Below are 24,139 nucleotides of genomic sequence, written 5' to 3' on the forward strand. Positions count from 1 at the left end.
CTCATCTATTCATCATACATCATCAGCTCCTCGGTAGAGGCGTCCCAGTCATAATGCTCCCCTTCACCTCCCCCAGAATAGCTGCTACCTCTGTGTATAGACACGCTTTCGCTTCTGCCTCTGCTTCCACCCCGACCCCGACTGCCCGACCGCTTCTTCGGTCACTCGCTCTCCAACAGTCGCCACACCTAATTCATGTAAAGCCAACAACAGCCAGGATGTTCGCTACCTCCCGCGTCAAGCCTGGACAGGCCAAAACGTACTCTTTACAGCCGAGTCTCCCTCGCTTGCCCGTCCCCGAGCTCGAAAAGAGCTTGGAGGGGTATCTCAAGAGCTTAGTGCCGGTTCTTGAGCAAAAGGTATGTTCTGTCTTGTACTGATCGTACTTCAAAGTATCCCTATGTGTCGAATTTGTCCATAGCTGAGCCGCAGTACGGCCCCTCTGGCCTCAAAAAAGAGCTCGAAAAGCGCCGTCTCTTCGCGCGCGATTTCTCCGCCCCAGGCGGACTCGGTCGAACCCTCCAAGAACGTCTTTTGGACCTGGACCACATATCCCCCAATTCATGGCTGAACGACACGCTATGGCTGGGGCCAGCGTACCACAGCTGGCGAGCCCCGCTGCTGATCAATTCGAATTGGTGGTTGCTTTTCGCACCGGATCCGAATGATCCCGCTCCTCCAACCCACGAAGGGGGCGGGGGTATGGAGACGCCAGATCCGAGCCCGACGACGGCGGTAGCGGAGGGAGCGCAAAAGGGGGGGAAAGACTGGTTGGATGCCAATCCCAAGCCGGAGAGGATTGGGGGGTACGAGGAGGTCGTCAAGCGGGAGTGGGTGACGGAGTGGCAGGTGCGAAAGGCGAGCTGGATGGCGAGAAGGTTTGCAGAGTTCAGGGAGAGGTTGGCCAAGTGAGTCTGGGTGCAGCTGGCGTATCCTCCACCCATTTTGTCAACATACACAGCTGATACGATAGGGAGGATATCCCCCCAGATTCAAGCAAAGCCGGGCCATTCTGCATGGAACAGTACCGACAGTAAGTCTCTCATCTTTACCTTTGCTTCGCTTCCGCGAGAGCTGTAGCTGTAGCTGATCCGCAGCCTCTTCAACTTCTCTCGTATCCCGCTCCCGGGATGTGACGCCTTCTCCACCGCCGCCCCTACCGCGACCCACCTCTCCCTCATGATCGACGACTTCATCTACTCCATCGACGTCTTTGCGCCCGTATCTTCGCCTCTGGAGATCCCCGCCCCTCTCCCCGTCGGCGTGATTGAGAAAAACATCAAGGCGGCGGTGGATGATGCGCGTTCCCGGATCGACGCGGGGGAGAAGGCCAAGGCTGTAGGCATTCTTACAGCTGACGAGCGGGATACATGGACCAAGGTGAGCAGCCATCTCTCTTCGGAAGAACCCGAGCTGACAGCTGACCCGTAGAACCGAGAACGTCTCCTCCTCCTCTCCCCTTCGAACCGAACCACCCTCTCCTCCCTCTCGACCTCCCTCATCTCCCTCTCGCTCGACACCTACACCCTCCCCTCCCTCCCATCCTCCGACCCGCTCCGACACGGCCCGCTCGACGCGCAGGTCCGGAACGTCTCGGCGGGCCTCAATGGCGGTGGGAACCGGTGGTTCGACAAGCCCATCTCGATCCCTGTAGAGACGAATGGCCGCGCGGGGATATTGGGGGAGCATTCGCCGGTCGATGCGCTGATTCCGAGTATTGTGATTGAGTATGTGTTGGCGGAACCGGTCGATCCGGCTCAGTTTGGGATAGGAGAGGGGGCAGAGGGACAGAAGGGACATAAGGGATGGGCGAGATGTGATTGGGTGACTGACGAAGCGATGGATCAGGAGATTGAGGCGTGTAGGGAGAGAAATAGGGTTATTGTGGCGGATAGCGAGGGGAGTCAGTTGTGGTGGAATGAGTATGGAGTGGAGTGGATCAAGAAGAATGGTGAGTGCAAGGTATCAAGTGACCGCGTGCGAAGGGGGCGTAGGCGCGAGGAGGGTGTGCGTGTGCTCCACTTCTTACTCCTTCTCATCCCCTTATACGGAGACACTATGGAAGCGATCGGAGTGCATCAGCTGAAATCACAGCCAAGCTCAGTCCCGACGCGTTCGTACAACAAGCCCTGCAGCTCGCTTGGTTCCGAGACCAAGGGTACGCTACGGCCACGTACGAGACGGCATCGACACGGGCGATGCAGCATGGTCGGACGGACGTCATTCGGAGTCTGAGCGAGGAGAGTCGGGCTTGGGTCAAGAGTATGCAGGATGATAAGGCGGATGTGAGTCACCTCTTGGGCTTCCAGTGCTGTCCCACGTTCGCATCTCATAGTGTGATCTGCGGATACTGAAACGAATATGACGGATGTTCACCCTGTAGGACACAAACTGATAAGCAGGACGCAACCCGCTACGCCCTCCTCCAAACCGCAACCCAGACCCACGCCGCTCTGACCAAAACCTCGTCCAACGGACACGGGTACGACCGGCACCTCATGGGTCTCCGGACCCGCCTGCGCGCGGGCGAGACGCACGCACTATTTGAGGATGAATGTTATGCCAAGAGTCAAGAGTGGAAGTTGTCGACGTCGGGGTTGAGCGCGGGTGGAAAGTTTATGGGTACGGGGTTTGGGACGGGGTGGCCGGATGGGTATGGGATAAATTGTGAGTTTTGGGAGTTCGGGTGCTTGACGGTGTGGTCGAGGACGAGTCGGTGGACGTGGTGCATCGGGAAAGGGAAACGGGCGCATGAGTCTATGATCGATGAGAGACAATGCAGGCAGGATCCTTTTCGGCTGATCGAGCAGACTTGGCAGGACCCTGCTTGATAAAATTCGGGATTGAGGGTAAATACTCGGCACCGTCCACATCGGTCGCAAGGTTCAAGCATCAGATTGCGCAGGCGTTGAGGGATATGCGGAGGGTGTGTGAGGCGTCAGCGGGGGCGGGGGCGGGGGTGGGGGCGGGTGGGAAGGGGGATATACCCAAGGCTAAATTGTAGAGGGCTGCACGGGAGCTAAGGTGTGGGTTTGGACTTTGCTTTGTTATGTGTAGGCATTGTAGGTTTGGTGAGTCGGCTCGAAGGTGACACCTCGCGCTACTGACGCCGAGGTACCGCGTGGCTTCTGTTGACACGCTTACACACCTACACGCCTCAGTCAGCCTTTACTGACACTGACTCCTTTCACCCCTGGTCCCTATACCTCCGTGCCTCAAGCTCAATGCGCGTCAAGCTGCGTGCGCGGGGAACGATCAAAGGATGTGCGTGATGGATACGACTTCCTCTGTGCTCTCTCCTGACGCGGTATAGTGCCCACAGTCGAAAGAGGGAGCCCTACTGCCAACTGCTGTTCAAGTGGTCGCTCCCCCTCTAACTTCATTCGGCAGGGCCTGCATTATCGACCGATCTTACGGTGCACCGGAGTCAAGGATGTCGTTCACGATGCTCAAACTCATGGCTCCCTCGCCTCCAACCTTACCGGCTGTCCCCTCACTTGCCGAACTGCAGAAACACGCAGAATCACTCACGGCTGCCTTACCTTCGTACTCGAGCTTTGTCACTCCGGCCGCTGCTGACTCGAACAGCAAAGGCCAGGTCGACTTGGCCACTGCAGGCTTAGCGCAGGACCAGGGACAAGTCAAGAGCAAGCCCATACCCATGGTGACGATTCACTCCACCTCCAACCCTTCGGGACCCGGCAACCAGAATGTGGTCTCCCAGGGAGGAGGAGATGATCGCTCTTGGCTCGCCGGCGTCGTTCTCGGCCCCTGGGGCTCTGCCAGTGCTGGATCCAGCTCCGAAATCCCTCCGCCGAGCTACAAAGCTCGAGACCCTACCGCCATCGCATTGACCCAAAAGCAACTCAGGGAGGAGATGCAGTCTGATCGGGCCCGCGCCCAGACGGCACCAGGACTAGGGAGGCAAGATGAGGATCAAGGCCGAGCGGGGTTGTTGGGGATGCAGAAGGGGTGGTTTGGCGTTGGGGTAAAGAAGGGGGTGATCCAGGGTGGGATACCCGGTGATGGGATTGCGGTGGGCGGGGATAGGCGGACTGATCGCTGGGGCCGGGAGATGGGGAGGAAGAGTGAGTGAACGCTGCGGAGTCTGAGCCGATAATCCCGGAACCAAGCTGAAGAGACAGATCAGCCGATGATTGGAGACTTCTCCAGCAGCTCGCTGCCTGCCGAGAAGCACGCGTGGATGAAATGGTCAGTGCAACCTTCAGGTGAGGAGGGACCATGCTGATGTTGTAGGTTCCGATGTGGAGCTTGATAGCTGTCCAACGCGTATGAGTACATCAGATACCCCTTGTCTTTATACCCACGCTGGAGTTGCGTAGCCGGCGTCAGCGTTAGTAACAGTAGCCCCAGATTCCCATCGAGTCTACACCCGAGATAGGGTGACTTGCCGTATACATATCGCTGCCCTGACATCATTATGATCTGCTCAGTGGGCCGGACCATTATGCTGCACTCTCGCCTCGCTTCGCCCCGTCCGCCCCGCCGATCGTTTCCTTGAGCAACATCGAGCGCGTATACGCCATCGCGGCGATCAAGTAGTACAGTGCGCAGTCAAACGTCTGCCACGTCAGCTGAGAGACACAACTTTCGAGTGTTGTTTTCGTGCAAGATCAGAACTCACTTGGTATACCAGGAAACCTGTAAAGGCAGCAGTGAGATACGCCGAAATACGGACGAGGTGGGACCGGTACGCGGCTGTACCCTTGACCTATCGCCCTCAGCCCTCGGCCCTGACATTGAGCGAGCAGGCAGGACTTACCTGAGGCAGAGGATACTCGAGCGCCAGAGTACCCATCGATAAGAAGAGCGTCATGAGCTGTAATAGAGGGACATCGATGATGACTTTGTTGAATACCTTCGCGGTCGAGTTTGGTCTAGACATCAGTATGGACGATGGGACGGAAGGAGATGCAGGACTCACATGAGACCGGTGGGGCCCAGGGTACCGCCTCTGTATCATCAATATCGCCTCTTCAGGTGTCCATCAAACTAAGATGACTCACACGAAGTCCCAGAAGAACTTCCGATAGAAGAATGCCCAGAGGGACGCTTAACGTCAGCTGGACCTCTGGCAGTGTCTGGGACGGTGTTGTTTCGTGAGGCTCACCCCATACCATATCTGCAGGACCTCAGCGTGTGTTCATACAGTGTTTCAAGCGAGAAAGAGAACGTACAGACTGCTGCCGTCATGGCCAGCAATCTGGCCCACTGATGCCAGATCAGTTTGCCCATCCTTGCCTCCGAGAGCGGTTGGGAGATACTGAAGCTGAAGGTGGAGAGGCAAAGTCCGACCTGCGGATAGCGGTCGTATAGGTGAACTGAGAGAGAATAGTAGCAATCAAGAACAGCGAAGAGCCATCAAGGCGGCCGAACCAGCGGCGAGGAGTGAGATCCGAAATGAGCGAAATCGAAAATAGATGACGAGTATTGAAGGTCGAGGGGGGGAGACAAGCGGCATCTGGTAGGCTATATCGCGCAGCTAAGAGAAGTAGCTATCACTGAGCTGAATTCAGCGTCGCAATGACATCAGTGACTTGGTTATTGGTATCCCAGCCAGCTACTCGAGTAGCTCGGTCTTCAGTAGACCTTGACGACGGTCGCTAAGCCATGACAGGAACTCCGACTTTGAGAATGCCGGTGTCTGAACCGAAAATATTCAGTAGTCAGCCAGGAGTCTGATGAGCCGGCGATCGATCGATATAGTTACCGAGGCGAGCGAGATAAGGTACAACCGGTCGTACAGCGACAAAAGGCCCGGGAGTTTACAAGATTTTCGTCAAGGTCGAGTATGATCTGGTGGGTCAGCCTCGCGATCTTCTGGCTTGTCTTATCCGGGCGACGTACGATATGATAAGAACAAGCACCTGGATGACAGCCCACAAGAACGGTACCCACCTGCTCTATCAGCTCCCTCCATGTCGCCAAACGGTCCGAAGGTCGAAGCTCACGTAGACATGCTAAACCCTCCAGCAGAATAGAGAGCCGCCAAAGCAAATCCAATGACCGTCGCTGATATGACAGCTATCACGGCCGCCACGCACACTGCGCCGATAGGTAGTAATAGAAGGGGCCACAACGGTGGTCGTTTCCGACGAGCGCGAGTCCGGCGGGCTGGAGCGGTGTGTGTGCTGGCAGTAGTGCCGGTACTGAGGAGCGGGGCGGACGGGGTGTAGGGCGTAATAGGGGAGGCAGGACGCGGAGAGCGGGACGGACCAAGTGCGGAAGGAGTTCGAGGAGTAGAGGAAAGGGGTTTGAGGGGTATATCGTTCTGAGCGGCTGAGGGGGTAGAGTGGGGTCGATGCAGGATGGAGCGGGAGAGGTTGAATACGGCGATAAGGGAGGCAATGAGGAAAGTCGTACACATGGTAGTGAGGGTCCAGTAGAGTGTGAAGCGCCAGATAGCTACTGGCTCAGCGGTCATGTCCCAGACTGTCATGATGCGGGAGATGTGTGAAGAGTGGAGGCTAACCTTCCGCATCGTACAGGAATATTCCGCCCTGCTCGTTGCCTCGGATAAATGTGGGTATGTACAGCGAGGGGAATGCTGGTGCTACGTAGCCTTCAGGAACGAGCACTGTCTGCTAGAGTCAGCTGGGTCGGCCAGGAAGCTCCAGCTAGACAGGATGGACGAACGGGGCCGGTATTCTGATCGAACGCCGAGGCGGCGGATCCCATCGCTTCGGTAGCTTCCCAAGAGTCGCGAGAAAGTCCGGCTGTGACTAGATGGACGACATGAGATGATCCGGCAAGTACAAGGCGGAAAGAGAGCTAGATAGATGGGGCAACAGATGATAGACAAGGGCAAGATGACGATGTCAACAAATTCGCGGAATGAGGTGCAGGCTGGTGCAGGCTGCTTGATTGCGATGTCCTGGACCTTTGTCCAGCTCAGACAGTCAAAGCTTCGCTATGGTGCCAGAGACTGGTTTATCTAAGCTAGCACGCGAGTTGATGCGCTGAAGCTAGTGGGACCCCACTTGACCCGACTATGCATGATCTGCCCCATTTGCTGTCTTCCCCTTCCCTTTCGCTGCCCCTGCTCCGCCTCTGGCTTCTCTCCGTTTCTTCAGCAGCGCCATTCGTTCCTTCAGAGACGACACCCGAGAGTCCGCATCTTCCCTGCACAAGTCAGCCCTCAGCCCCTCCCCCAACATCTGCCCGCCCAGCCGGCCTCACCGTCCCATCTAGCCACAAGAGACACTCACTGGGCCCTTTCCTCCTCTTCCAGCCGCCTGACAATCTCCTCCCTCTCCTCCCTAGCCAGTCTCTCCCTCCTCTCCTTCTCCGTCTCCTCCGGCTCCACCGCTTGTTCCGCCTCCGCTTCTTTCTGCCCCTCTGGCAAATTCCGTACCGGCGCAGCCTCATATGACGCCTGACCGGGCTCCACCTCCTTATACCGTGGTACATTCTTACGCGCCTGCGCCTGGGTTTGCTGAGATGATTTGGTTATGGCGTATTCCGCAGGCTCGGAGATAGGGTCGGTCGGTCCGGAGAGAGAAGCGAGGAAGTCGTCCAGCTCGCCGTCACCCGTAGCTTTCGTTTCCGCGTACAGCTGTATTCCGCCTGTCCCTGTCGCAGTAGACGGTCCAGCCCCGGCACTGGACCCCAGTCCTTGGTGTTCCTCTTCCACCTGCTCTTCCTCGTCGTCATCCTCCTCAACGGGAGCATTCCCCTTGGAGAAGAACCCCTCTGGCAGCCCCGCCGGACCCGCTTTCGGACGCTTGGCTGATGGGCCGGCCCCTCCCTCTTCGTCTCCGCCAGAAGACGAGATGTCCCGCTTAGCAGGTGCTGCAGATGAGGCGGCCTTCTTGGCTGCCGCTGCTTGATTGGCCTTTTCTCGCGCGGCCGAGGTCCGATGTTGTTTTGTCAACAGATGGGCGTCCCACTGCTTCACTGCAGGTGTCAGCTATATGGTTCGCGCCCGAAATGACTGGGCTGGATGCCAGCCTCGACTCTCAGCGACAGCGAGGACAATGATCGACAGCATCCGCTTTAGAAGGGAAAGACTGACCTGGGACAGCGCAAACGGAACACCTCAACTCTCCCCGAGCAGAATAAGCAGCATACGGGTGCTCTATCCGCGCTTCGGCCTTCTTGGCGCGCAGGAGGGAGCGTGCGTCCATCTCTATCGTCTCGCGATCGCTTGAGTAGTTGGGAGAGGGGGAACGGTGATGATGGCTAGATAGAAGAAGATGTACAAAGTCAAGAAATGTTGTGGATTTGCTCCTCCACCTTGTTCGTCCACTTCTTACTTTCAGCCTATAGTCTCGGTGTTAGTGCGCGAGCTCAGTCAGACTTACTAGTGCCCATCACGTAGACGTGGAAGGACCATGCGTCTACCTTCGACTTCGGCGCTATGCTGTCTTTGTGCAGCACTCCTCACTCAGCTGGTCCTGGCCGATACCGAGATCCGTAACTTCCGACTCCCCCTCCCCCCCGCCTCACTCACTGCGGGCAATGTTGGGACAAGGTATAAGTGAGTCTGGCCACTGACTGATGTCTGCTCTAATGTGCTCTTTACTGATGCACAAGGCTGGACAGCTCGACGCGGCAGCTCACGTTGAGCGTATCATCAAGTCAGCCAGAGCTGTCGGTGCTGCTCAGACCCGAAGAGGACTATACAGACTGGACGATTCGCCTTTCCTGGCCCGGATCCGTGAGTGCCTCCATATCTCTTCTTGCCATCAAGCTGACATGGCAGTCTCCTACCAGATTTGACCTCTCACTCCGGCCCCTCAACTCCACGATCCCCGGAGATCACTCCGCCCTTCTCATCATCTTCGCCAGTCCACTGTCCGCCCCTATACCCATCTATCCTATCCGTTATCCCGTTCTCTCTCACCTGGCGTCTCTCCTTCATCCTGTACCAGATTTACGTCCCGAGCTCGCTAAGATAGCGGATACCGGAACAGAAGAATGGGAGACAACGCTCCACCTCGTCTTCGAGCCGCTCATCCTCGGCGTGCTCCCCCGGACCGCTATCCCCGCCGTCCTCCTCATCTTGGTCTTTGGTGGCGGGGCAGCGTGTTGTGTACCGAGCATGATCAGGCTCCTCGAACGGACACATCGCGGGGCGGAGGCAGCGGGCGAAGGGGAAAGGAAGGATCAGTAGAGCGATAGAGACAGGACAGACAGTACCATAGAATACCGTTGTACATACATAGCAAGGACCATGACTCTAGACTCCAGACCGTGTCTTACAGCACCGCCGCTTCTACCTCCCTCAGCTCCTTGAGGTCGTCTGAGCTCATATCAATATCCATGTCCTCCTTTTCGATCACCGCGGACGGATGCCCTTGGCGGCTATCGTCAACGAGCTGTACACGTCAGCTATGAGATCGGCAACTGAGAGCATCAATCACAGCCTCACCGTTCTGAATGACCTGAGAGACCGTGCTGGCTTGGTCTCCTCCGCTCTAGCTGGCGCTGGGGCGACATCAGGACGAGCGAGCGATGATCGGCTGATCCTGATGCTGATTGAGGGCGAGGCATTCGACCGGACTGTAGATGACGATGGCGGATGAGGGGGGACAGAGCCGGCGTCCTCGTTGCTCATGGCCGGCTGAAGCGGCGTCGAGGAGCGCAGTGATGAGCGCCGCGCCTTCTTTTCGGCGCTAGCGGGAACGTCGAGCGATTGGATATAGTCTCCGGACCCACTTGGTTTCCGCCTTCTCCGCCCCGTCGATACAGCCTTTTCCTCTTGACGTTCCTCCTCCGCCCCGTCATTTGCATAGACGACCCGACTCGCTCGCTTCCTCTTCCGCCCGCTGTCGTGACCTTCCCCCTCGAGATCCGCTTGGGCAGTGCGTTCAGGGTCCGATTTGGCCTTGAGTGTGAGCCGGAGCCGCCGAGGTGTGACGGAAGTAGTAGATGCGGGTGATTGGCCTCGACGGCGGGAAGCGGAGGGATCGCGGAGCGCTGCGACACGATTGGACGTGACGGGTGGAGGTGAGAGGGAAGGAGAGCATGTCATAGATGGGGCGGGGCTGTCGGTGATTCGATTTCTGCACATCAGCTCTCGCCCCAGACCACAATATAAAGATATGCGAACTTACTTCCTATGCTCGGCGGGTAATAGCTGATCATACCGCTTCATCAACTCCTCCCCCTCTTGCACCAATGTATCCCTCAACCAGTCCGGCCCTTCTTCTTGCAGCTTTGCCCTTCCTTTTGCCCATCGGTCCACCTGCGCCTCAGCCGGCTTTCCTTCGGACCCCGACGCCTCGCTCGGCGCGGTGACGGCGACGACTGCCTCTTCGTACCCCATAGGCTTGGCGACGGTCGGAGGGGGGCGCGGAGCCAGAGCAGACCGCGATAAGACGACACCGACGACGGCAGCCCAGGACGTCTTGCTCATTCCCCGCAACAGGTCTATCCGGGAACGCAATCTATATCGCTCAAACTGGAGCGTCTCCTTTTCCCGGATGCGCTGGCGCCGCTCGAAGACTTCGTACTTCTTGTGTAGGGCGATATAGTAGGCATCGGACGTGTCTTCGAGGGGCTGCATGATCAGCGCACGGTTCAATACAGCAGATCTAGGAGAGGTCGTGGATGTAGGCCGGACATGCATTGGACTCACCGCTTCGGCCGTAGCGTGTCTCAACCGCTTCACCGGACTTGCACTTCCCCTCCCAGCCACTCCTCCAAAATGCATCGTCTCCAGCTCATCCTTCGCCTCCTCCTTGTCATCCTCTCCAGCCTTGACAAATACCCACGAAGGCACCTCGATTCGCTCGCGGGCGTCAACGACCGCTTGGGCAGACTTGGAAGCGGTCGACGGGCCACCAGAGGCCGAGGCGACCGTGACATCCGATATGGCTAGCTGTGGCTCGGTGTACGTGGATACGGGAGGTTCGATGAGGGAGAAAGGGAGGGTGGTCAGGTGTAGAACGAGCGCGTCTGGGGGTGTTTCCAGTGGTTCACCTATGAGTCAGCGGGCAGTGATGCCTTGAAGAGAAGACGACATACCCCAGCGCTCTAGCCAGTCTACAATCATCTCCTCCAGGCCCCTTATGCCTTCTGCGCCGCCCCCTGCCGCCCGTCTGATCCGGGCAGGAAGGACCCGTTTTTCGGCCGTGGTTGCGGCCGCTGCAGATGGAGCACCTCTCCCTCGGCCAGGTCTAGGAGCAGATGGTACAGCCCGACCCTTGCCTTTCCGATCCGAGGAGGAAGCAGGCGTAGGCGAAGGTACCATGGGCGTCTTGGTCGGGCTCGACAAGGGGCTGGAGGACCTTGAACCGCGTGCAGCCAGAACGGCATCGTTGGCGACTGGGGAGTCTGAGGGTCCGCTCATCGGTCCTGATGGGAAGGCGGAGGACGAGCCTTCAGCCGCAGGTCGACGAGAGTCTGTCCGCCGAGGTCGCTTGACTGGTGACAGGCTATTACCTTGCGGGCCTGACTGGACGGTGCGTGAAGAGGTGGTATGGTCGGACACCGGGCTCTGGGCTGACCGACGACGATTATGACCTCTGCCGAGCACTGGAGAGTCCATGTCCCTAGTACGAGAGGAGCTAGGATCGGACTCGACAGGCCGGGCTCGGGTCGGACGAGATGAGGGGGCGGACTTGTTGGGCGAGCGGGAACGGAGGGAGCGGGTGGAGGGCCCAGCCTCTGTCTCACCTAGGTTCGACATCGTGCTTAGCGACCGCCTAAGCGAGGGGAAAGGGAAGCAGAGCAGTACGCTGCCTTTGCCAATTGCCCAGGATAGGCACTGCGCGAGGCTGACAGAGGGGAGCGAAAAGGACGAACAGTGAGGGTAGTGATGTCAACAACAACTTTTCAGGCAAATTCGGCTTGATCGGAACTCCATCCACCTCTTTCAACCATCTCTTGTCTCGCTCGTCCTTTCTTCTTCACACGGGACTCTTAGCGTCCGCCCAGTCGTAGCTGGGCAGAGATACTGATCAGAGCTTTCTTACATCGGAAAACATCCAAGGATGCCCATCGACTACACTCCGTGGGCTTGCTGATTCACTGACCCGGCACCCCCTCCCCTACTTTCGGGGCTTGGGTTGTTTGGAGCGGGCTAGGCCTGTGCTGACGTGGTAGCTATCCTCATGTGCTGAACCAGCTCGGCGGGCCGACAGCACCAAAGTATACATACCTGATCTTCTACTCGTCCATAGTAGATGGGCCAAATGGGCAGCCGAAACAGATGTGGTGTCCGGTGAGCCACACCCCGCTGTAATGAGCGGGCAATTGCGCCAGCTCTGCTGTGCCGGCGGCTGTAGCTGACTCATATAGGACTGCCGCGATGTTGAGGGGATCGTGAAGGCCACTTTTGGGGGTGCCAAGCAGCCAAGTGGGTACAGCAGCACCTCAGGCTGCCCAGAAGGCTCGAACGAGCAAGCTGATTCCTCGCAGAAGCCGTCATCTGGTGGGTCGGCGAGAAGGCTGAGTAAGCTACAGATACGCCGACATCGCGAGCTACTGGCTGACCTAGGTCTAGATGGAGAACGCCAACAAATCACGCCCGGTCTCACTGGAACGTCCAGAGCGTGCCGACCATCTTGCGCTTGGAGGAGGTGAGCCTATCATTGACGGTTAGGACCTATTCGCTGACTTCTGCAGGGGAAGGAGACAGCTCGGCTGGTCGAGGGCGAGATACTGGACCAGGATAGGTTAGCGGAGTTTGTCAAGACGGAATAGCGCGGTACAGGCCTGGCCGGGTAGAAGGCCGAAGGGGAGGGTGATGTCCAGATCAGCTACGTACTTCACGTGTTGAGCTACAAATATTATTAGTAAGATGAGAACAAGCCTCGCCCGAGCACCGCCTGGGGCTTTGCTCTTGGATTTCCGACCCAGCAGTGCCCCCACTCAATGGGTAGCCCGGACCGCTGTCAACCCCAAAGTGGAGGTGGTCCGAGCTCGAAAAGTCAACTTGTCTTCGCAACCTCCCTTTGCATTCACCTCTTTACATCATCCTTGCGATATTGTACACCATAGACCATTGCCTGGCCCGCCATGCTGGCGCTCACAGAGCACTTCGGACGCGCTTCCTCCGCGTGGGATAGCGCGCTCGCTCGCGTCGCAAATATCACACTGGGCGAGATCTGGTCTTCGGTCAACTATCACCCCTTCCCCCGCTCGGTCAATGTGCTCGCGATTACTTTGGTCGTGCTGTATATGGGGAAGATATGGGGTAGGAGGCTGTATACGTATCGGCGAGCTAGGGAAATCCGAGCGTATCACTGGCCGGTACCTGAAGTGAGCTGGCTCGGGTGACCGGATCCATCAGGCGCAAAACGCATAGCTGATTGCTATAGGAAGCCAGCAGGAAGTGGACAGGCCGAGTCATCGAGACTCCGTCGATATCTTCCCACTTGGAAGATGAGTCCTTGCTGCCTCCTTCTTTCTCGAAGGACGGAGCTCAGCGGTCCCATATCACTTGCTATGACCCCTCAACTGCAGTATGTCTGCCACTCTCGGTGCCGCTGTGCAGGCCGATGAGTCTACGAACGCTGACTGCTCAGTATCACCTGACGACTCTACCGCTCCTCTCGGCCGAAGATGTCGCACAGCAGATCCAACGCGCAGATAACGCTCAGCCAACATGGGCAGCAACGACTTTCGCGGAGCGTCAAAGCTTCCTGCGTAGTATCAAGGCGTGGATATTGCGGGATATGGACGCAATTGTCGATGTAGCCTGCAGGGACACTGGGAAGATACGTGAGTAGCCAAGCATCAGCTGGCGTAGCTCGTCCCGTGCAATTGGACATGGAAGCTGACAGGTCAGGCGTCGACGCGGTTCTTGGGGAGATTCTGACGGTCCTGTCCAAGATTGACTGGTCAGTTTATCGTTACCTTCACCTCGAGGAAGACCAAACTGATGCTCTTCAGGCTTCTCAGCTATGGTGAAACGACCCTTTCGCCAAACAAGCGCCCTACCAACCTCATGCTCGCCCATAAGATCTCGCACGTAAGCTGCCTCGCTCGCACTATCCAACATTGCGTTCGATGAGAGTATAGCTGACGCCTCAGGTACACTATCAACCCCTCGGAACAGTTCTTGCCCTCGTCTCATGGAACTACTCCTTCCACAACATGCTCTCCCCCATCCTCGCCGGCCTCTTTGCCGGAAACGCCGTCGTTGTCAAGTGCTCCGAACAGGTCGCGTGGTCCAGCCTGTGGTATATGGGCGGGGTCAAGGCGTGTCTCAGAGCATGCGGGATCAGCCCGGAGGTCGTCCAGCTGGTTGTCTGTCTGCCGGATGTCGCAGAGACGATCACGAGGAACCCGCTTGTCCAGCACATCACCTGTCAGTTGAAGAGTCCTGGACCCGCGGGAGGAAAGCACAGCTGATACCCATAGTCATCGGCAGTGAACCCGTCGGGAAGAAGGTGAGCTTTCTGTTAGTTATGCCCCATCCACCGAGCTGATTTCGAAAGGTCGCCCTGGCCGCTGCGGAGATCATGGTCCCAACATGCATCGAGCTGGGCGGGAAAGATCCTGCTTTCTTGCTGCCCTCAGCCAATCTCAAGCAATTCGCCAGTACTTGGCTACGCGGTGCATTGTAAGCTGGCATCACCTCAATTTTCGCGACGCAAGCTGACTTTTCCAGCCAAGCTGTACAGCACATTCCCTCACGTCTAAGCATCTGAGCTAACACACAGGCCGGCCAGAACTGCATCGGCATCGAGCTTTTCCTCGTCCCCCGCTCCCTCGTCCCCTCCTTCCTCGAAATCATGCTCCCCCGGATCTCCGCCCTCCGCCCAGGCCTCGATCTCTCCTCACTCATCTCGCACGCCCCCATCGCCCGCCTACAGACCATCCTCGCCCAGGCCGAATCTAGCGGCGCGCGCATCTTGACTGGCGGGAAACCCTACTCTCACCCCGATTTCCCGCATGCGAGCTACTTTGAGCCGACGCTGATTACGGACGTGACGATGGATATGGACGTGGCGAAGGAAGAGCTGTTTGCGCCGGTGATGACGGTGGTGCCGTATGATGATGTGGATGAGGCTGTTGGGTGGATGAAGAAGAGCAGGTTTGGGCTAGGGGGCGGGGTGTATGGGGATGATCGGGAGGAGTGCAGGAGGGTAGCGCAGCAGCTGGAGTGTGGGATGGTTTCGATCAATGAGTGAGCTATGCTGGGCTACAGTCAGATGATGCGGAAATTGAAGCTGATATGTATAGCTTTGTGAGCTTCCCCGGCCCCCGATGACGGACCATTGCTGTTAGACGTGATAGCTGACAACTTAGGGCGTGTTCTACCTGAACCAAGCCATGCCATTCGGAGGCGTCAAAGCGTCCGGACACGGCCGCTTCGGCGGAGAAGAAGGTCTGCGATCCTTGTGCGCCGTCAAAGCTATCACGGAAGATCGCTTCTTTTCGTGGATTCGCACGCCAATCCCCAAGCCAGTCGGTGAGCTGGGTCGTGCCGTACACTTGCTGGCCAGGCAAGGCATGAGATACAAGCTGACATTTGTAGACTATCCGCTTGTCAATGCCGACAAAGCGTATGGGTTCTTGGATGGCTTAGTGGGGATGTTTTATGGGAGTGGGTGGAGGAGGGTGGGCGGAATAGGGAAGCTAATTCGCAATGCATGAGCCATTACCTGGGAGATCGCCGTCTCCTCCCATGGCCGATAAGCGAGGAATAGATACACACTCCTACACGGCCTAGTTCCCAATTACACGAAGGATCCGTCGATTCATGGTGATACACTACTAGGGGTACAACGGAGATACGGAACGCTACTGCTTCTCAAGATCCTCCCGCTGCGGCCCAAACCGCCTCGACACCTTCCCCTCCATCGCTGCCACTTCGGGCGCCACAAAGATGCTCCCATCCCCCACCTTGTACAGCGTCAATGCCGACACGTACAGCCAGTGAACCACCACCTGGACCGACAAGAACGCCCCAATCACCCTGAAGGCGGACGAGTCAAGCTCAACCGCGAGGATATTGGTAGCTGTGGCAAAGACACCGATGGGGAAGGTGAACGCCCATAAACCGACCGAGAAGCGGGAAGGAGCGAAGAAGTTCCGATTGGGTCGTTGGAGGACATGGTCGATAATGACGGCATGCGCGAGGAGGTACCAGCAAAGGCCCAGGCCCCAGAGAACAAGGCCGGTGATGAGCCCACCGGCATAGATGGCGTCGGCGACGCCGAGAAGCGATGTGGAGGCGTAAGGAGAGGAGGTTGGGGTGGCGAGCCCGACATCATGCTGGTAGGCAAGCTCGCGGACTGTACGACCGAGGAGGATGATTCCGAAACTTCCCTGCCCGCATGGTCCGAGAGGGAGGAACATGCTGGGTAGGGCGGCTGTCGCTGGTACGCCGCCGATCACGGTACGATATAGCCAGAGAGCGATGATGAAGCATGCGATGGGGACGCCGGTGCCCCAGATGATGTACGAGACGACGAGGGTACTCGATGCGAGGGAGGGTGAAAAGGGCATAATGGCCGCGGAGACGACCCCGCCCGATGCGGCCGCGACGACCGAGGAGACGATTGGGAGCAGCCAGACTGCTGCGACGCTTTCGAATGTGTGCTTTTGACGAGTGAACCTGTCTTGTCAGCCGGGCTATGGTGATGATGAGAGGAGGCGTACATGGCAAACAGCATCCCCAGATTGACCAGCACAGAAAGCAGCGCCATGATCCACCAAAGCCCAAGCGCGAGCTGGGCCCATCGGAATCCCCAGGCCGGCACGCACGCATACGCGACCATATTCTGCTGATCAGCTATGTCCTCTCAAGTCATCAAGGCAAACTCACAACAATGGTAGCAAAGCCCATCGGCAATGTTCCCCAAAACATACCCGCAACCGGGTGAGTCACGGTCGCCTTGAACAGCCCCTTGAATCGCAGGTACCGCGCCAGGTTCCCGCCCGCCAGTAGGGCAAACACCAGTACGTTGAGGACAAAGACGATGATGCCGAGGATGCGGAGCCATTCGGCGGGGTAGGGGAAATTGTAGAGCAGGATCGAGGCGATACCGGTGCCCATGTTGAGGGAGAAGAAGGAGGGTGTGAGGTGGAGGCAGGCATGATTGAGACGCTGCCCGATGGATCGGGCAGTCTTAGAGGGACAAGGTGGGGGTCTAGGCATGGCGGCCAGATGACTGGTCGAAGTGTGGTCAAGCGAGGTCATCTCTTGATCGCTGGGAGGGAGGGTAGTTGTTTATATAGACATTTTCGATAAGGGAAGCAGATGAAGGAACTCATGATGCTCCCCTTATATGCCTCCCGATGCCCTCGGTGAAAAGAGTACAGGTCCGAATAGCGGAGAGATGGAATACGATGATGAAGAGTGAGTTCGGAATAGCGATTCCGAATCCTATTTTGGGTGGCGATTGTCTCGGTCCGAATCGGGTCTGAGGAATGTGGACGTTACAAGTACAGTCACAGGCTCCCGCGAACGGCCTCTGACTGAGCTGTATGCTTGAGCTCTATATCTTGTATGGTAGATCAGCAAGCTGTACAGGTACGCAGCACCGCTTCGCGTGTATGTCTATACCATGGACATGAGTTTCTGGGTAGTGGGCAGAAGCAAGAGCAGCCAATACCATATTCGATACAAGATCCCCCTCGCGCCTAGTGGTTCCTCCTCGGTACCCCAAATGTCTGCGCAATCCGCTGATACTTGACCGCCCCATTCAAGACCATCCCCTCACTCAACTCGCCCACCTCCTTCCTAAAGATCTCCTGCCACGGCGTCTGACTCGGCGGGAACTTGAATGGCCCCATCTCCTTCTTTCGCTTCTCAATCTCCTCTGTTGAGATCTTGACATCCGCCCGATGCTTGAGGAGATCGATACGGACGACATCGCCATCCTTGAGATAACCGAGCATGCCGCCGGTAGCTGCTTCAGGGGATGCGTTGAGGATGGAGGGGGAGCCGGATGTTCCAGATTGGCGGCCGTCACCGATACAGGGGAGCTGGGCGTCAATGAAGTCCTATTAGAATAGCGAGAAGACTCACCTCGATACCCTTCTTGATCAGCCGCCCAGGCGGGATCATGTTGACCACCTCCGCCGCTCCCGGATATCCTATCGGTCCCGCACCCCGCATGATCAGAATCGTACCCTCGTGGATACTTTCATCGTTTTCGATCCGGTGATGATAGTCCTCTGGCCCCTCAAAGACCGCCACGGGCCCCTCGAACGCCATGGGGTCATTGGGGTTCTCAAGGAACTGCTTGCGGAAGGCAGGAGAGATGACCGAGGTCTTCATGATACCGCTGTCGAAGAGACTGCCCTTGAGGTGAACAAATCCGGCCTGGGCCATGAGGGGCTTGTCGAAGGGCATGATGACGCGCGGATCGTTGGCAAAGTCGTCCCTGCAGTTGTCGCCGATGGATTTGCCAGAGACCGTCATTGCGTCGGGAGCGGGAAGTTTGCCCGCTTTGAGGAGTTCCGCGATGACCGCTGGATAGTCAGCTTCTGTCCATACGAAGATTCGGATGAGCTGACCTGGTAGACCTCCGGCGCGATGATACTCCTCGCACAGGTACTTGCCTGCCGGCTGGATGTTGACCAGCAGCGGCAAGTCATGCCCGACCTTTTGCCAATCATCGCAGTCCAACTCAACACCGATGTGCTTGGCAATAGCATTGATGTGGATGGGCGCATTGGTCGATCCGCCAATAGCCGTACACGCAGCGATAGCATTCTCGAACGCGCCGCGAGTCATGATGTCGGATGGCTTGACGTCTTGCATGACCAGGTCGACGATACGGGTTCCGGTCTGGTATGCGCATGCGCCACGCTCGCGGTAGACGGCGGGAATGGAGGAGGAGCCCGGGAGAGCCATACCGAGGGCTTCTGAGAGGGCATTCATGGTGGACGCGGTACCCATGGTGTTGCAGTGGCCGACACTAATGGTCAGCTGTGCTATGAGACGGAGAATGAGTCGTACCTTGGGGCAGAGGTAGACACGAAGCGGAGCATCTCGGCGTCGGTGATGCGCCCTTCAGAGAGCGCCTTGCGGGCGTCCCATACTACAGTGCCGGAACCGACGAGGTTGTTGCCAGCATAGCCTGAGAGTCAGCTCATTGGTTGTATCCGGATATCAGGCGGCGCTTACCGTTCAGCATGGGCCCGACGTTCATAGCTATCGCTGGGATGTTCACAGTAGCAGCCGCCATAAGGAGAGCGGGAGTACTACTGAATAAGCCAAAGCCCTCCCAGTTTCGCGCTTTGCACTTACGTCTTGTCGCAACCAGTCAAGAGGACCACGCCGTCCAGCGGGTAGCCATAAAGCACCTCCACCAGACTGAGATATGCCAAGTTCCGGTCGAGACTTGCTGTCGGCCGCTTCCCGGTCTCTTGGATGGGATGACAAGGGAACTCGAAAGGTGTCCCACCAGCAGCGAGAATACCATCTCGGACCCGCTTGGCGAGAACGACGTGGTGTGAGTTGCAGGGAGCGAGGTCTGACCCGGTCTGGGCGATACCGATGATGGGCTTGCGTCTTGCGATGATCTCACCAGCTATCGGGTCAGCATGCGTCTATAGAGCTTGAATGAGAGACTTACAGGTGAGACCGCCGTTCAGGTAGCGCTCGACATAGCATCCGACCATATCGTCTCCCGGCTCATTGAACCACTTCTTGGACCTGAGCGGGACGGCCGGCTCGATCCCCTCTACGGGCTCGATCCATTCGGCCGGAGCAGTGAATGAACGCGAGCCACGGAGGGCATACAAGTCTTGTCCGGCCTCAGCCTGCTCCTGGTTGAGGAGTTGCTCGGCACCGGCCAGACCGCCAGCTTCGACGCGACCGGTTGGGGCAGCTTCGGCTCGACCGCAGGTGCAGCCTTCGCAGGGCATATTGGTGACGGTCGTGTTGGTACGAGGGGAGGCCAATGGGGCTATCGACAGCGGCGAGAGGTGGCTGCACAGGTGGGGGAGAGATGTACAGAGGCAGGTGACCAATGATATAGGCTGAGATGGTCTTCGCAGCCAAGTCAGCGTGGGCGGCAACAAACGGCTCTCGGCCCTTTCTCGGCCCGAGCGGTGTATTACGTACTGTGGCTGATTGCATTTACGTACAAGCCCTGGTCCGTGCGCACATTCCTCATCAAAAGTTCGACCGAACTTCTCCCTTTGTTACCTTTCCCTTTGCAACAGTACCGCATCAGATACACCTATGTCTACTCACGAGGGGGCGGTTTCCTCTTGGGTGGCATCATCATCTGTAAATCTCATAGAAGATGACGAGCCAAAAGACGTCGGCGGTTGTCGCTGGGTCCGCAAGTCATTTCAGTGCCATCGCGTACAGCCCTCCCGCCAATGGACTGATCGCCGAGGCTAAGGCTGAGCCGCGAGTGTCGCACGCGGGTATATCATCAGCTGTCATCCATCATTCAGACGAGCCAAAAAGCAGTTCCAAGAAGAAGAAGAAGCCCAAAAAAGCGGTAAGCTACTCAGTAAGAGCTGGACCAGCAGCTGACACTTTCAGGTTGGACCTATCGAGCTTGATCTCCCACCTCGACCCCTCGAGACGACAGAGGAGCAAGCTTACTGGTCAAAGGAGCTGCGTTCGAATCGGCCTACAGCTCATATCCCACCGTACGGTCTTCTCAATGCCTCTGTACGTCTATCCCTACCAAGCGGTCCCCGAGCTGACGATGCAGTTCAAGTCCAGCCTCAAACTCCTGCGGACTCCGTCATGCTCCTCCTTGACACTCCACACTCCTCGGCTCATCCTTCGCCAAGTCAGCGAGTCCGACCTCGCAGCCATCAAGCGGATCAAGACCGAGCCCATCGTTCAACGGACGCAGCTGTACGGGTCCCCACACGAGTCGGTCATCCGGGATGCGTTCTTGCAGAACTATGTTCGCGCGTCTATGCCTCGTGTACCTGCGCCGGACGAGCAGTCAAAGTGCCGGCCGCAGTACTTCTTCGCTATCACTCTGAGAAATCCTGCGGATGTGACGGTGGCAGATGGAAGCAAGTTGAAACGGGAGAATCGGATCACCAATGCTGAGGGCTATATCGGTACGTCGTCACCAAGACGTAGCTGACGGATAGGCAATATAGCTTTTGATCTGACTTGCTCAAAAACAGCCAATCTCCTCCCGAAATCTCGCAAGATTTTGACGCACCCGTCGTTCGACCAGACTGCCTCAGCCGAGCTTACCGCCGATATGTTCTACGAAATCCATCCGCAACTCTGGGGCAAGGGGATCATGCGCGAGGCATTTGCAGAGGTAGTCAGGTTTGCGATTGAGGATGTCGGCTGCGTGGAAGTCAAGGTATGTCAGGTAGGCATGGTCACGCCCATGGTTCCCAGCTGATCCCCAGTGCGACCCTTTGCAGGGGAACGAAGCCTCCGTCAAGCTGTGCGAGCGGAATGGCTTCAAGTACACTCACACGTCTCGAGACAACCCATACCAGAAACCGCAGGTATGGCACAAGTTGACCCGGCGGGACTGGTGGGATCTGAACAGGGCGAAGCAGCTGATGAAGGGGACATATGACGGTGCCGTGCTATGTCGATGGTGAGCTCTGTGGTGTCCGATTTGCAGAGGGCCAGCAGCTGATGTATCAGGTGCATGAACCCGCAAGCGCCTTCTCCCGCGTACCGGTGTTCGGGGTGTGATTGGGGGATATATTGTTCCCGGGAATGTCAGAGGGCGGATTGGGTGTTCGAGGGTGGGCATCAGGCGGAGTGCGAAAAGAAGGCGGACGTTAAGTTAATATAGAATATATAGACATCTAGAGCATACCCAGCACGTAAAACACATCCCCATCTATATGACAGTAATTATTCAGATCCGTTGGCTGCTCCGCTTCCAACTGCTCACTGGAGCTTGGCAACAAGATCTCTCTGTACCCATCAGCTCGAAATCCCGGACTTCTTCCCGGAGACAATCTACTCACCATGATAGGCGCAACCTTCTTCCTCGTGGCCCCAGCATTCCCCTGCGTCCAGACTCGACCATATCGCCCCTCCCCATCCAGCCCGTGTCGTTCCTCGCGCTTCAAAAACCTCTTCCACCCCTTCTTCTCCCACGGCTCCAGCCCCAACTCTTCGTTACCCGCCAGTCCCTCCTCCAGCTCCGCCATGACCCTCTTGGCTGCCTTATCATCCAGCGCCCCACCCACTCTCACGAGCAGCAACAACTCCCGCTTCGAATTGCCCTTCTTGCTCTTGAAAGTCGTCAAGACGCCCTCAACATCAAGGTTCCGCTCGACCGTAAACTTGTCTGCGGCAGCGAGGTATGTCGGCCAGTCTCCGTCCCGCTCCAGCCAATCTTTCAGGCCGAGAGGGACGGTAGACAGACCCACGCGGAGGTTGGGGAAAGAGGAGGAGGCGGTGGGGAGGGTGTACTCCTTGTAGTCACGTAAGAGGAGGTCGTGAGTCGAGAGGTACGAGACGTTGAATTTGGCCTCGGACAGCAGGGAGTTCTGTTCCGCGAGCGGTTTGGGAGTGGATGTGGAGAGTGATGAGGAAGTGACCGAGTCGCCAGCCGCCCATGGGGTGAGGGGATAGAGGAACGCCGCCGCGTCGAGGTCGACGGGTGTAGCCTTGCCCCCCTCCTTGATCTTAAGACCGTGCGTATCGATAAGTTGAGCAGACATGAGCAGCGTTGCCAGTTCGTTCGGGATGGGCGAGCCCGCTGCTCCCGCCGGGCCCGCCAACGCAGCCTGCCACTGCGGCATAAAGTGCTTGGTGACCAGACTGGACGCGCTTCCGGTTGGGACTTTGATCATCCGGATCTCGGCGTCCTCGTAAAGACCCTCATCGTCGTGGTGGTCGATGACGGCATGTACGAGGCCCGTGGTATCACCTGACGATGGGACGAACTGGGGAAGGAGGCGGTTATGGTCCACGAGTGCGAAACGGACGCCGAGGGACGCGAGGTCCGTTGTAGGGACAGGGAGGGTCTCCGGGTGGAGTAGGACCGAGAGTGGAATGTGGGCGTTTTTGAACGCGAGCAGGTTCTCAGGGCGGAGGGACATGAGGGACGAAGGGGTGAGTGAGAGGGGGATGGTGCGGACCGCGAGCAGGGATGACGCGAGTTGAGCAAAGGCAATAGAGGAAGCGAGGGAGTCGAGGTCTATGCGATCAGCTTAAGATGCTATATAGACATACCGCCAGCTTCATTGCCCATAACCATGACCCATCCCTTGCCTTTGCCGTCCTTCAGATCCGCCAGAAACTCGCTCTTCTGGCTCTCGAGGAACCCCGCCAGCCGACCCATCGTACCCTCGTCCGCCCCTGCTTGCAGCCTTCCTGCTGTTTTGGCCGCCTCTCCACTCGAGCCCGCCTTGACGTCTGCGCTAGACACAGGCGGCTTCACCTCCTTATCTGGGGCCGGCATCGTGGAGTATGGTCTAGCGGTGGAAGATAGGGTTATCGGCTTTAACGTTGAAGTAAGGGACAAAGGAAGGGCGGGGGCTTGTAGTCGAGCGGGACAGCTGAGCCGTGTACGCGCTGAGGTAGATAGGCGATTGAGGGAGAAGGGGAGGCAAGGGCGCATGAGCTGACTGCCGGGGGTGATAAAGGTGACCAAGGCGAGGATGAGAAGTATGAGCGGCACTGAGCCGAAAAATAGCGTAAATACGAGACACGCCGGTCGAAAGCGCGGTAATTGCAGGCCGAAACGAGGTGGAGTGCGGGAGTTTTGGAGTGGGGTGTACGCTACCTGCGAATGAGGCATTTGGCGTACTGCATCATATACGGTAATGAATGAAGATGATGGGCAGAGGTGAACGAGGAGGTGCAAATTTTTCGCTTCTTTGGCTTAATCTCCTCATTCCTCACATCAAAATTGACAATCTGAAAGCCTGACAATCTGAAAGCCTGGGACACAAGCTGTCTGTCGTCCTCCAAACATCTTGCTTGCGTACATACCAATACACACCATGAGCGTCTCCACACCTCAATCTACGCCGAGTGAACCACATCACTACTCCTCCCAATTAATACTGAAACCGTCTCAACTCTATCTGCCACTTCAGCCTACGTCCTTCTACTCGAGCTCGCATCTGCTCATCCGGACATTCAACCCTTCCTCGCCGAGCGCATGAAAGTGCACAGAGAACTGGTCAGCTGACGCCGTTTCCCGCTACTCAACACGCACTACACCACCATCTATCGCTCTATACCTCACCCGCCCACTCGTCAAACCATCGTTCATGCCCTCCGCTGGTCCCGCTG

At 57.4% G+C, this 24,139-nt stretch overlaps 13 protein-coding genes across 13 annotated transcripts; 6 read left to right on the forward strand and 7 right to left on the reverse strand.

The window, feature by feature from the left end:
* Positions 1-218: 218 nt before the first annotated feature.
* Positions 219-3,004, forward strand: MKK02DRAFT_35753 (acyltransferase ChoActase/COT/CPT; the record flags this gene model as incomplete). Its single annotated transcript, XM_053089257.1, has 8 exons — positions 219-359; positions 433-908; positions 974-1,033; positions 1,098-1,380; positions 1,432-1,951; positions 2,095-2,285; positions 2,403-2,667; positions 2,811-3,004. 8 exons carry the CDS (start codon positions 219-221, stop codon positions 3,002-3,004), a joined length of 2,130 nt encoding a protein of 709 aa, XP_052948550.1.
* A 429-nt stretch (positions 3,005-3,433) lies between these two features.
* MKK02DRAFT_41801 (uncharacterized protein) lies at positions 3,434-4,276 on the forward strand (the record flags this gene model as incomplete). Its single annotated transcript, XM_053091709.1, has 3 exons — positions 3,434-4,088; positions 4,146-4,200; positions 4,258-4,276. The coding sequence occupies 3 exons, from the start codon at positions 3,434-3,436 to the stop codon at positions 4,274-4,276; spliced, it is 729 nt and encodes a 242-aa protein (XP_052948551.1).
* A 190-nt stretch (positions 4,277-4,466) lies between these two features.
* Positions 4,467-5,256, reverse strand: MKK02DRAFT_31096 (uncharacterized protein; the record flags this gene model as incomplete). The annotated part of the gene is made up of 6 exons (XM_053088209.1): positions 4,467-4,583; positions 4,646-4,732; positions 4,784-4,898; positions 4,946-4,975; positions 5,028-5,073; positions 5,199-5,256. 6 exons carry the CDS (start codon positions 5,254-5,256, stop codon positions 4,467-4,469), a joined length of 453 nt encoding a protein of 150 aa, XP_052948552.1.
* A 530-nt stretch (positions 5,257-5,786) lies between these two features.
* MKK02DRAFT_31097 (uncharacterized protein) lies at positions 5,787-6,699 on the reverse strand (the record flags this gene model as incomplete). The annotated part of the gene is made up of 5 exons (XM_053088210.1): positions 5,787-5,817; positions 5,869-5,919; positions 5,973-6,426; positions 6,494-6,602; positions 6,658-6,699. 5 exons carry the CDS (start codon positions 6,697-6,699, stop codon positions 5,787-5,789), a joined length of 687 nt encoding a protein of 228 aa, XP_052948553.1.
* A 311-nt stretch (positions 6,700-7,010) lies between these two features.
* MKK02DRAFT_31098 (uncharacterized protein) lies at positions 7,011-8,147 on the reverse strand (the record flags this gene model as incomplete). Its single annotated transcript, XM_053088211.1, has 3 exons — positions 7,011-7,143; positions 7,230-7,917; positions 8,036-8,147. The coding sequence occupies 3 exons, from the start codon at positions 8,145-8,147 to the stop codon at positions 7,011-7,013; spliced, it is 933 nt and encodes a 310-aa protein (XP_052948554.1).
* A 207-nt stretch (positions 8,148-8,354) lies between these two features.
* On the forward strand, positions 8,355-9,136 carry MKK02DRAFT_41805 (uncharacterized protein; the record flags this gene model as incomplete). Its single annotated transcript, XM_053091710.1, has 3 exons — positions 8,355-8,500; positions 8,557-8,680; positions 8,726-9,136. 3 exons carry the CDS (start codon positions 8,355-8,357, stop codon positions 9,134-9,136), a joined length of 681 nt encoding a protein of 226 aa, XP_052948555.1.
* An 85-nt stretch (positions 9,137-9,221) lies between these two features.
* MKK02DRAFT_41806 (uncharacterized protein) lies at positions 9,222-11,656 on the reverse strand (the record flags this gene model as incomplete). The annotated part of the gene is made up of 5 exons (XM_053091711.1): positions 9,222-9,341; positions 9,395-10,028; positions 10,080-10,525; positions 10,604-10,947; positions 10,993-11,656. The coding sequence occupies 5 exons, from the start codon at positions 11,654-11,656 to the stop codon at positions 9,222-9,224; spliced, it is 2,208 nt and encodes a 735-aa protein (XP_052948556.1).
* Positions 11,657-11,960: 304 nt separating this feature from the next.
* Positions 11,961-12,672, forward strand: MKK02DRAFT_41807 (uncharacterized protein; the record flags this gene model as incomplete). The annotated part of the gene is made up of 6 exons (XM_053091712.1): positions 11,961-11,980; positions 12,073-12,190; positions 12,268-12,325; positions 12,388-12,421; positions 12,467-12,548; positions 12,595-12,672. 6 exons carry the CDS (start codon positions 11,961-11,963, stop codon positions 12,670-12,672), a joined length of 390 nt encoding a protein of 129 aa, XP_052948557.1.
* Positions 12,673-12,987: 315 nt separating this feature from the next.
* Positions 12,988-15,573, forward strand: MKK02DRAFT_35754 (Aldehyde/histidinol dehydrogenase; the record flags this gene model as incomplete). The annotated part of the gene is made up of 12 exons (XM_053089258.1): positions 12,988-13,230; positions 13,290-13,433; positions 13,497-13,692; positions 13,760-13,811; positions 13,864-13,942; positions 14,005-14,281; positions 14,335-14,363; positions 14,412-14,529; positions 14,626-15,103; positions 15,160-15,163; positions 15,226-15,388; positions 15,455-15,573. 12 exons carry the CDS (start codon positions 12,988-12,990, stop codon positions 15,571-15,573), a joined length of 1,902 nt encoding a protein of 633 aa, XP_052948558.1.
* A 147-nt stretch (positions 15,574-15,720) lies between these two features.
* MKK02DRAFT_41809 (voltage-dependent anion channel) lies at positions 15,721-17,080 on the reverse strand (the record flags this gene model as incomplete). The annotated part of the gene is made up of 3 exons (XM_053091713.1): positions 15,721-16,537; positions 16,582-16,703; positions 16,748-17,080. 3 exons carry the CDS (start codon positions 17,078-17,080, stop codon positions 15,721-15,723), a joined length of 1,272 nt encoding a protein of 423 aa, XP_052948559.1.
* Positions 17,081-17,565: 485 nt separating this feature from the next.
* MKK02DRAFT_21958 (dihydroxy-acid/6-phosphogluconate dehydratase) lies at positions 17,566-19,800 on the reverse strand (the record flags this gene model as incomplete). The annotated part of the gene is made up of 8 exons (XM_053086491.1): positions 17,566-17,910; positions 17,954-18,399; positions 18,445-18,848; positions 18,890-19,010; positions 19,058-19,134; positions 19,181-19,463; positions 19,509-19,679; positions 19,734-19,800. 8 exons carry the CDS (start codon positions 19,798-19,800, stop codon positions 17,566-17,568), a joined length of 1,914 nt encoding a protein of 637 aa, XP_052948560.1.
* A 628-nt stretch (positions 19,801-20,428) lies between these two features.
* MKK02DRAFT_21690 (uncharacterized protein) lies at positions 20,429-21,677 on the forward strand (the record flags this gene model as incomplete). Its single annotated transcript, XM_053086450.1, has 5 exons — positions 20,429-20,563; positions 20,607-20,970; positions 21,004-21,227; positions 21,277-21,473; positions 21,524-21,677. Coding segments are annotated over 5 exons (1,074 nt in total), but the record flags the coding sequence as incomplete, so codon positions are not given.
* A 98-nt stretch (positions 21,678-21,775) lies between these two features.
* On the reverse strand, positions 21,776-23,639 carry MKK02DRAFT_35758 (putative exopolyphosphatase; the record flags this gene model as incomplete). The annotated part of the gene is made up of 3 exons (XM_053089259.1): positions 21,776-21,802; positions 21,856-23,036; positions 23,072-23,639. 3 exons carry the CDS (start codon positions 23,637-23,639, stop codon positions 21,776-21,778), a joined length of 1,776 nt encoding a protein of 591 aa, XP_052948562.1.
* Between the last annotated feature and the right edge of the window lie 500 nt (positions 23,640-24,139).

Source organism: Dioszegia hungarica (genome assembly GCF_025882075.1).
Source record: "Dioszegia hungarica strain PDD-24b-2 chromosome Unknown MKK02contig_5, whole genome shotgun sequence".
Taxonomy (NCBI): Eukaryota; Fungi; Basidiomycota; class Tremellomycetes; order Tremellales; family Bulleribasidiaceae; genus Dioszegia; species Dioszegia hungarica.